A 9,764-nucleotide genomic window follows, 5' to 3' on the forward strand; every position below is an offset into this window, starting at 1 on the left:
AAATTGCCATGAGAGAAGATCCTAGCAAATGCTTGACCGAAATGACCGAAAAGATGGTCGTAAAAGATAAATTGGTGATTATTTGCACATAGATTGCTACAACCTTTTTAGTACGCACCACTAACTTGAACGAAAACCCTATCATTAAAACCTTCTAAAAATGTTTCAAATTCCGCGCCATTTTAGTTGTGCCATTAAACATTACCCCTCCAGTACTTTTACTATTGGTCGAGAGATATAACCGAAAGGACTAAACGCACAGTATAACTAAAAAAGGATTGAGTTTGATGTGATCATTTTAAATGGAAACAACGATTTGAGAACAAACATCTTTCGGGTAAATTGTCTTCGCACAATATTTCCGTAGATCCTATCGTGATTCCAACGTGAAATACAGAAAACTCTATATAATAATGCACTGACTAAAAGATAACTTCAGCCTTGCACACTAATCACCTTGAAGTTGGGCGCGAGCGTTTATTAGCAAAATCGTTTAAACAACTTTTACACAAACATAGATGTACTACTATTAATCGAGCGGGCTGGAAGTTCTGTTGAAGTTAACAACGGAAAACTAGCCTGCAGTGTATACGTTATACGCACTTGACAAGAGACTCAATACGAGCAACTTTTTTTTCTTGCCAACACTGTTGTACGCTGACTGTATTTATTTAATCATACGATTTGTTCGAAATGAATATTTTACAAATTATAAGTCGGATCACAGAGAAACTTAGCCGACTTTTGATTCCTCCGAGCAGTCGCCTACAACAAACACATGACACACATGAAAAACCAAAAAGAAAACATAACGCATTGTCATCAGTGGATTGTCAAAATAGCGTGTTTTATTTTTGCTTTTCTTACATCGAACAAATACAATCAATTCGTTAATAGTTAAAGTGTCACGTTATTCGTAAAAAATTGCAGTAATACACAATTTCTAGTATAAGGTGAAGTCAGACCAGTTAGTGACTTCTCGTATAGTAACCGTCAAAACGGGGGCACTAAACACTGTAAACTTTTTTCACTATGTGAGCGTGAAAGGGAACCCAAAACTTAAACATTTACAAGTAGGGTCCCTGGATAGAAGGGGACAGTTACATACAAACCTTGGATGAAGTCCTCGTATGCTTGATTGTCGTGGACAAATTATTAAACGGTATTAGTAAAGATTAGTAAACCCACGCATTGCAATCGAACGCACACATATATATATATATATATATATATATATATATATATATATATATAACATTAAAGAGTTAATAGTAACAATTAATTTAGACACTCCATTTGTTCAGTAGGTCAGTATATATATATTTTAAGGGACTGTAAAGTATACAGGTGTACACGTATTTAATATGTTTTTCATGAGCGGCTAAACCAAGAGCAGACCTAGTACATCGAAACGTCTCAAACTAATTCAAAATGAGATTCAGAAAGCCAGTATATGATATGTTGTTTGTATCGGTTAACACGCCGCAAATTAGCACAAGGCTAATGGCGTCGTCTCAGGCAGCTTCGGGAACCACACAAAACGGCTCGAAATTGTGATTTCGTTGACGCGGTGATAATCGTCTCGTCTGCAGTTCATAGATGTCTTAGCAACACTGGTGTTTAGCGTACACGTCAGACAAAACAAGATCCGTTTAATTCACGCATATATACAGATCATTCGAACCTGATGTTATTCTTAAGAAAAACATCGAGCAGCTTGTGGCCTCATTCCACTTCACGCTATGATAGCCTAATATTGGCAACTTTGGCCAAGCTGCAAATATCTTCAATCACCGGAGACATTTCTTTACTAGATGGGCCTGCAGCGACGTACCGATCTAAAATGCTTTAAAATACAATAATTTTGCTGTCGTCCCTCTGTCCCTCTCTCGCACTACCATAGAATATAACACATCTTTCTGCGCCTCTCATAACATTCATCTTCGTGCATTTACAGTTTTTACTAGAAACTGCGTTAGGTGGGATCAAAATCGCACTATTCCTAAACAGATGCGTTATCCCTACACCTTGTTGCCACAACGACACCGTAAAGGTGATCCCAAGGCGTAGTTGTATAGTTTCTGTGTCAGCATTACGAGCGAAATTCTTGCTAATGTTATAATCGTATCGCTTCTTATGGCACCCGCGTAGGACGGTCCTAATGCAAAGGGTGTACCTTTTTGGTTCTAAAACAAATTGACGTTTTGAATTTTTTTTCGATTAATGCTGGGGCATTGGGCCTTGCTTCAGACGACTTCTGTCCTTCCGCAGCGTAAAACGAGGTGCGTCTATGCCCGACTTTGAACTGACCTCTTGCGTTTTTATGTTAGGTAGGCAAACACGTTACCGAACGCCTTGGTTCTAAATGTAAAAAAGAAAATTAGCCTAGGCAGCTGCGCGTTGCGCACTGATGGCAGAGTTAAAAAAAACCACTATCGCATTGTTCTCTCCGCCGGGAACACCAGAATAAGACATTCTCGCTAAGTGAATTGTGATTTATAATGATAATAATTAACAATGGTTCTTTGTTGCAATTCATTGAATTTTCATAACAGCACACCATTACGATATAGTCAGAGCCTAGCTAAATTATAGTCCCCTAAAAGCTGTAAGATACTCTAAAGCACATGTCGCTAATTAATTGCGGTTAAAAACTAATGTAAACTAGATTCAATTAACCATGTATGGATAGAACTTGGTGAGTTCCAGCAAACGTCAACAATTGGATTTTTCACAACCAGTGTTGATCTATAGTGCATTGCCTATTTACACCTAACGTGTTTCTGGCTCGCATCCTCAGACATTACACACATCCAATAAATTGCAAAAAAAATAACTTACATACATAAAGGCCATTTACAAAGGTATGATCATCGATCATTGCGGTAAAAAGCAAGTTTCGAATAACAGAAGACGTGTCGATTCTATGTTGTATGAGCTTTTGCGGACGTTCGACGAAAGAGGTTCGCTCCTCATATAAATACTAATACATATAGGAGCGATGAAGGTTTGAGTATTTTCACACGAAATCAGTAATTGACTATCATCTGCAAACGTGCGAATTATGTCCTACTGTAGTTAGGATACAGCACACCGACGTTTACCTCGACTGCAAACTTTCTTGAGTGCCGACTTCAACGCTGCAGGACTAGGCTTTTCACAAATCTCGTCTGCAGGGTGTCCCTCGTTAGAAAGGGCCTGCAAGACGTAACAAAAACAAAAACCCTGTAACTAGGACAACCTACCGACAATTCGCGTAACACTTGCGGATCATATTCACTAAGAAAGTAGATAAAAAAAAAAAACTCGGTGAAAAACGGTCGGTGTGTTGAAATATAATCGAGCGAAACACAAGAGGCGAATCTTCAATCTTGTGACAAGCGCGATTTTGCAGGAAGAAAAGGCGTCCCTACAAGCATACAGAACTTCTTCGATGGACAATAATCATTTAATAAATATCACAAATTCCCACAGAAAAAGCCGAGTCTCTTGTGTGTGCGTGCTCTAGTACATAGTCTAGTAGATAGATAGCCTTTACAGTTGTAGAAGCGCATTTTTACCTCTTATATCAAATTATCAATTGCGAAAAAATATCAATACGACATATATTGACAACAACTCCTTCGAGAAACCTTATGCTTTACATGCATAACTCATAAACTGAAGGTAAACTACATTTTACATTTGATCAGATTACGTCTTTTACTCACTTGGGCTGTGGTTGTTCCAATGGCAACGGCACGGAATTTCGTAAGGCCCCTTTTGCGCAACTCCTTAACAGCGGCCCGAACGCCCGACGGACTAAAAAAGGCACACACGACGCGTTCCTGCGAAACGCATTATCGAATTCAGTGCCACTCAGCATCGTTATTATGGAACATATGTCTGTGTCGATCTTTCAATGCACTGGCCTGATGTTAACAAATGCGTATTAAAAAAAGTAAGTTAAAGTATGAGGATGTGCCTCTTTATTTACGTATATTACAAAATCAAACCTCATGAACCTCAGGCCATTCTAAATGTAATTTTGGGGCGAACCTTCTGCGTTTTGTAAAACTCAAGCGTGACCATATTGCCACAACAGGACAGCAGTGCAAAATGCATAAGTGCAAAAGGCGCTGTTTCACCCTATATTCTTTTTACGGAACAGTATTTCTGGCTCACTTTTGGTAACACAATGTGGCCTCGGCCAAAAGCAGAGTTACCTTTGCCACTTGCTCAATAGAACGGAGATCAACGCAGTCGGCAGTCTCGTAGGCGCTAATTCTCTCGATTGGAAGACCAGTGAAGTTGTCTGCATCTGCTAGCGAACTGCATGGGTACAAAAGTGGCAGCAGCTTCTTCTTTGAACCTGGAGGAAAAGCAGAATTTTTCTAACCACTATTAAAATAGTCACGCAGTGGCGACACTTCATCATTCTATTACCATGACCAAATAGAAGCGGTTTCAACTTCGTGAGGAATAAAGGCACACGGTTCGGGAGAAATATATGAGTAATATCTGACTGAATATTACATTGATGCAATCTTTTCCTTGAATTTCTCAAATCTAAAAGAACAATTAGAGCACTACTGGAATTTAAAATTTCAAGCTAGATCGTATCTGAAAGGACTCAATAGTCTGCCATACAATTCCGACAATTAGACAACAAACATTAAAAAACTCTTCCAGATGCTTACTTTCATCGACACCTAGTGATTTACGAATCAGGACGGCTAGTGCTTCAGCACTTCCTGTTTCCTCACCCTCGGTAGGCAAATGAAGACTGTCCTTAACCGCGCGTGAAGTCGATGGTCCAACGACAAATACCTAACATATAGAGAACTCAGCATCAAGTTTAACAGGTCTAGGGTTAAGAACACTTAAAAACAATTTTTGTGTAAACTATCGTGAAAGCACATTTTCACTCATACATGGAGTTATCCGACATGAGTATGTAATGTCAAGGCACGTTCTCAAAGCAAAAAAAAACGACTATGATGGGGGAAGTGAAGAACAACGTGTTGCTCAACGACAAGCATTTACTCCAGCTAATATTTTTATATTGCAAGAGCATACCTTTCGTTCATTCCAGTGTTCGTAAATTTTAAAGGACCAAACTTGTTCTACTGCCCGTACACAGCGCGGTGACGAGAAGATGATGCCGGAATATTTATGGGCGGATTTCAGCGCAGTACATAGCTCCTCCTTCAAAAAGTTAATGTAAATATGACGAAATACGCTTTATTAATTAGTAGTTAAAAATCTTCCCATGTTGTCTTCGATCTGGTTTCTGTCTTAGTTCAAACGATTGGTGAATCTCTAATTTGTTTATTAGAAAACGCCGGGTTTTCTTCTGGTCTATTTCTAATCGTACAGAATTCGAACGTGCTATCACCGTATTAAAGCTCTAGCATTAAGGGACAAATTTGACTTATGCACAGCGTAGTATTCTTTAAATTGTGCAAAAGTCGCACCTAGCCATGTCGAAATTACTGCGGCAATCATACTTACTTCAAAACGATACTTCAAGTTGCTCAAAAGAAGCTATCGTATGTCCCATGTACACTTGACTGCCAAATGTTTAAACGGACTTGGATCGCTCACTATACTAATTGCATTACACAGTCACTGACACCCACTTGCATTGCGGCTGCTTGCTATGATACTTGCCTGGTTGATGAAGCTAAATTGCAAGACCGGTATAAGAAAGGTGCGGTAGCCTGCTTCTGTGAGAGTTATCAGGTAGCGATCTTGAGGATCTACCTCATCACCTTTGAAAAGAAGCACTGCTCCGTTGAAGCCACCCATACTGCGCTGCTCTTCGCCTAGCAGTATCTGAGTATCGTGAAAAAATCCTCGACCTGTTAGCAGTGATGCTTTTGGACGAAATAAATAAAGCGATTTCTATGGTTACACATTGCTTTTTATTTGATCGGATAAGAAAGCATAGACGACCCACTCTAGAAATAGGTATGCGATGAAAAACGCAAAGTGAATCTCACTAAACACAAATACTTCATAACTAGTTCCAGAACGTGAGTTTATTTGCCCCGCTAGTCTGTTGTAGCGCCACTGCAGAATCATTTTTTCATAAGCGTGTAGACCACTTGGAGTTCACTGACCTGAACTGAACAAGCTTATTATTGGCACCATAAAAAATACCATGCAAACGAATTCTGATGGAAAATGTGTATCCCAAATGAAACAGCGATACATAAAAAAGATCTCGTCCAGGCCCGTAATTATTTCGTTACTGTCTGGACCAGACTTATCTACACAATCTCTACGGTCAATCATCATACTCACAGATGTCATCTGTCAAAAGGTACTTCTGTTTAAATAATTTTTTTTCGTACACGGCCTTGAAGAGGGCTTTATAAGCACATCTCGACAATGAAATGCAACGGTAGAAAAAGCGTGCAGCGTGCTGTTCGGATTGCTCTAAACTGACAAAGGTACTAAATGCGATGTTATCGATTAGTGCGATTATAATTAAGCGCACAATTTCTTTTAAAAACAATGCCATCCACAATGTACAACCTGACAGGCAACCTCATATCGCAGAAATTACAACATTAGCTGTTATATGTTTTTTTCAGCGTTCTGTTGTCTACAGCATTTCACCATGAACTTATACAACTTCGTAGTAATTTATACTTGAAACGGAGCCAACACCTTATTCTCTTGGAAATAAACAGAATAGATGCAGAAATTTGATTCCCTTCACCTTGTCAAGTCCTGCTAATGCCAATTAACAGCGAGCGCACCTTTCAAGTATAATTCATACCAACGTAGGCATGTCACCTCCGATATGTGGTCGGAACTGTAGGTGCATACAGTTTTCCAATGATCACTGAAAGTCAACAAAAAAAAAAAAAAAACTATCGTTAGTTAGATCACGGTTCACAGCAAGTTTGGAAATAGTGTTCACTTTGAAGCTTTTCGGAGACGTACGATAAAATCGAATGACTACCGTCGCATCAATCGATCCAAATGATTCGATATCTGACTGTTTTGAACTTAATCAGTTGTTCATCGCCTAAGTGAGCTTTTGCAAACACTCACAGGCCCCTGTTACCAAATGGTAGATTTTTCCAAACCCTTGATTACCCTTAATTGGAGGTGAGGTGCTAATTGTACACATACTACAGTTATTGATTAAAGTCAACGTTCTGGCACGCAGCTGTGTGCAAGGTGTTGCTGCCACCTATCGACTAATGACACAAGATAACATTGAAAACGGTATAGTGATTCTATCGATACATTCCAATCTAAGGGGTATCCTATGTGACAGAAATACGTACTGTTTTGTAGCAAGACAGTATTTGTCGGTGTGTCTAATTTATATCGGCACCTGTGCTTTTTGTTCCGTTGTTTACGTTCGGCAATTTAGCCCGGAGCCAGCCAGCCAGCCAGCCAGCTAAACGCTGAACGATTGCGTCCGGAAACCGCTAATCGCTGAACGCGGGGGCACATTTTGAGCGCCTGAACAGTGTAACGGTTCGCAATGCTGCTGTAAAATAATGAGTGACGATTTAATAGGGGAATCGATTTGAAAGCTACCCCTCTTTGTAGCTATGCACAGGTAGCGTTATCACTTGGAAACTGTAAAGATGTACTATAGAATTCACCGTCAACAGTAAACCGTTTTGCACGAGACTCGTTCCTGGTTCAGCTGCTGTTGTGTCTAGCTACGGAAACAGTTGAGTGAGAAATGTCGCGAACTAACAATTCCCATTAGAAGTGAAATTTGTTCAGCCGACGACCGTTTTCCAGTATAGCTGTTGTCACAACTAATATCGACTAGATCAAGCTTTCATTAATCCTATGATGGCGCCGACACAAGTTGTTAGCCGCTTTCAAGCTTTGTACAAAGCCAAAAGTTCGCCATGGAAGGAGGTATTACGCCAACAAAGAATCGAGCGACAAAAGGTGGCCCGAGCTGCACAAGTAGAGGCGCGTCGCCGTGCAGCCATCGAACGAAATGAGTTCGAAGAGGATCTCTTGCGAGAGCAAGAATTGATGCTGGAACAGGTCGAGCAAGAGTTCGCAATGTGCGAAGAAATCCATCTACCCGTTCCCCATGCGTGTCCGGTATGCTACGCACAAATGCACGTACATACGTTCGGCGTGAGGCTGATCTCCTGTGATGCGTGCGGAATAGAAGTAAACATGAGCTGGAAGGAATTTCATGAAGCACTGGAGCAGATTCATGGTATTCACACAGCGACAGGCTGTGTACATCCGGGCGAATTTCTATTTTTCGAAAAGAATCTGTTTCTAGCTTGCGATAATTGTGATTTTATGGACATGGCTTCAATAAAGTAAGCCAGCTAAAAAGATCGAGTACGATGTACATACTGGGAGATAGCTTTAAGGAAGGGTGAAATCAATGGTTGGAAAGGCCCAGTCGTACAGCAAGCCATTGTATATCACCATACTCCATAATAAGGATTTTTTCGCGTTCGTCAGTACTTCACTCTAATGATTCTATTCCGTATTGCATAAATAATTGTGCGTCAGTGCATAGACTGCATATGGACAGTACAGAATTTTACTTGGCTTGCTAGTTAGATGAATAAGTAAGGTGCTAGAAGGGTTTCCTCAGAATGGCAGCTTGTTCCTCTCATGCGATCTTCGATAATAGTCCATTTACAGGTACAATGGAACATTTGTGTTGGGTGAGCGTTACTTATTGGTAGTTGTCCCGCTGATGTTGCAAGTGACACATGCGGTCTAAGAGGGGGCTTTTACTCATGGTGCAGGACGGAGTAAGGATCAACGGATCCGTTAATTGCGCTATTTAAAATATGGCTTGGTTTAAAGACTCACATTAAAAAGGCCTTCGCAATGATCATGATGAACGACCTGTCAAAAGAACTGTATAAATTTTAAGTTGAAGTAATATAAATACAGTCTGTTGTCTGAACAGTCGTTGACTGAATCGTTGTAAATGTGAAGTATAAATAAGTCTCGTATATTTATATGCTGTTGCTTACAAAAGTTTTCTTATGATGTTGGTGAGGGGGGTCTACAAATTGTTGATATGATTATCTTCGGCAGCTGCCCAATCGTATGGTGAGACAATACCTGGTAGACCTACCATTTTGAAGGTCAAGTTGTTTTCGCACTCAAGACGTTATTTTCATGCCTAAAATTCGAATGTAGCCCATTTTATGGGCCGCATAAACGCAGCAATTAATAGACGTATGGCCAGTGTAGGCTTACGAACTGGCCAATGTAGAACATTTTATAAAATGAATAAAGATAGGTCCAATCGTGGACTTATTGCAAGCTTTCATGCGTATTACTTTCATCAATCGCATAATGATTTAGTCTGAGTTATAGACTGACAATATTATGCTCCATTATGTAGCGAATATGTATATGTAATTTATATAGTATATCTAATGAAGACAGTAAATAGCAGTAACTATGATTTAGTCCTCTTCGGCCTTGTCTATATACCTTAAGAACTTTACCATGTAGGCTCAAAATGTGCAACATTTCTACCTAATAACTATACTAGTCCTGGGACTTAATGTTCATAAAACACAAAAATATTACTTTGATCATTTCACTTAAGCATCGTAAGCTTCATCAAATAATTTTCAGCTTAAAAGAATTGTTTAGAAGAACATGCATCTCTTCCTTGGATTAGGAGTTTTGCTATGTATTGTTGATAATGGTTACGCTCAGGATTTTGATTGCACGGTATCAAAATTATCGTTTCCAGTGCATATTTATTGTTATAGGGCTGTGCGTACGGTGGTGTACAACTA

General features: G+C 39.7%; 2 protein-coding genes across 12 annotated transcripts; one reads left to right on the plus strand and one right to left on the minus strand.

Annotated features, from left to right (window-relative positions):
- Window positions 1-441: 441 nt before the first annotated feature.
- Window positions 442-7,427, minus strand: LOC111251336 (uroporphyrinogen-III synthase-like). 11 transcript variants are annotated; one of them, XM_086990450.1, is made up of 9 exons: window positions 7,287-7,427; window positions 6,750-6,835; window positions 5,653-5,858; window positions 5,059-5,187; window positions 4,680-4,809; window positions 4,206-4,351; window positions 3,711-3,827; window positions 3,105-3,198; window positions 442-765 (listed from the first exon to the last, which is right to left on the minus strand). In XM_086990450.1, exons 3-9 carry the CDS (start codon window positions 5,788-5,790, stop codon window positions 734-736), a joined length of 786 nt encoding a protein of 261 aa, XP_086846576.1. In that variant the 5' UTR covers window positions 5,791-5,858; window positions 6,750-6,835; window positions 7,287-7,427; the 3' UTR covers window positions 442-733. The 11 variants fall into 11 exon arrangements, with proteins under 11 accessions (XP_086846576.1, XP_086846575.1, XP_086846584.1 ...); XM_086990449.1 differs by having other exon boundaries at window positions 6,710-6,835; XM_086990458.1 differs by lacking the exon at window positions 7,287-7,427 and adding an exon at window positions 7,129-7,263.
- A 27-nt stretch (window positions 7,428-7,454) lies between these two features.
- Window positions 7,455-9,278, plus strand: LOC147755477 (uncharacterized). The gene has a single exon (XM_086990460.1). The coding sequence runs from the start codon at window positions 7,810-7,812 to the stop codon at window positions 8,308-8,310; it is 501 nt and encodes a 166-aa protein (XP_086846586.1). The 5' UTR covers window positions 7,455-7,809; the 3' UTR covers window positions 8,311-9,278.
- Window positions 9,279-9,764: the final 486 nt, after the last annotated feature.

Source organism: Varroa destructor, unplaced genomic scaffold, assembly GCF_002443255.2.
Source record: "Varroa destructor unplaced genomic scaffold, Vdes_3.0 BEIS01000005.1, whole genome shotgun sequence".
Taxonomy (NCBI): domain Eukaryota; kingdom Metazoa; phylum Arthropoda; class Arachnida; order Mesostigmata; family Varroidae; genus Varroa; species Varroa destructor.

Excerpts from the sequence above, each read along its gene's own strand:
- LOC111251336 (XM_086990450.1), bottom strand. The coding sequence starts at position 5,790 with ATGGGTGGCTTCAACGGAGCAGTGCTTCTTTTCAAAGGTGATGAGGTA. Across the intron at positions 4,352-4,679 it reads ATCACTAGGTGTCGATGAAA|GTTCAAAGAAGAAGCTGCTG; the intron begins GTAAGCATCTGG and ends CTTTTCCTCCAG. Across the intron at positions 3,828-4,205 it reads CTATTGAGCAAGTGGCAAAG|GAACGCGTCGTGTGTGCCTT; the intron begins GTAACTCTGCTT and ends TGCGTTTCGCAG.
- LOC147755477 (XM_086990460.1), top strand. The coding sequence starts at position 7,810 with ATGATGGCGCCGACACAAGTTGTTAGCCGCTTTCAAGCTTTGTACAAA.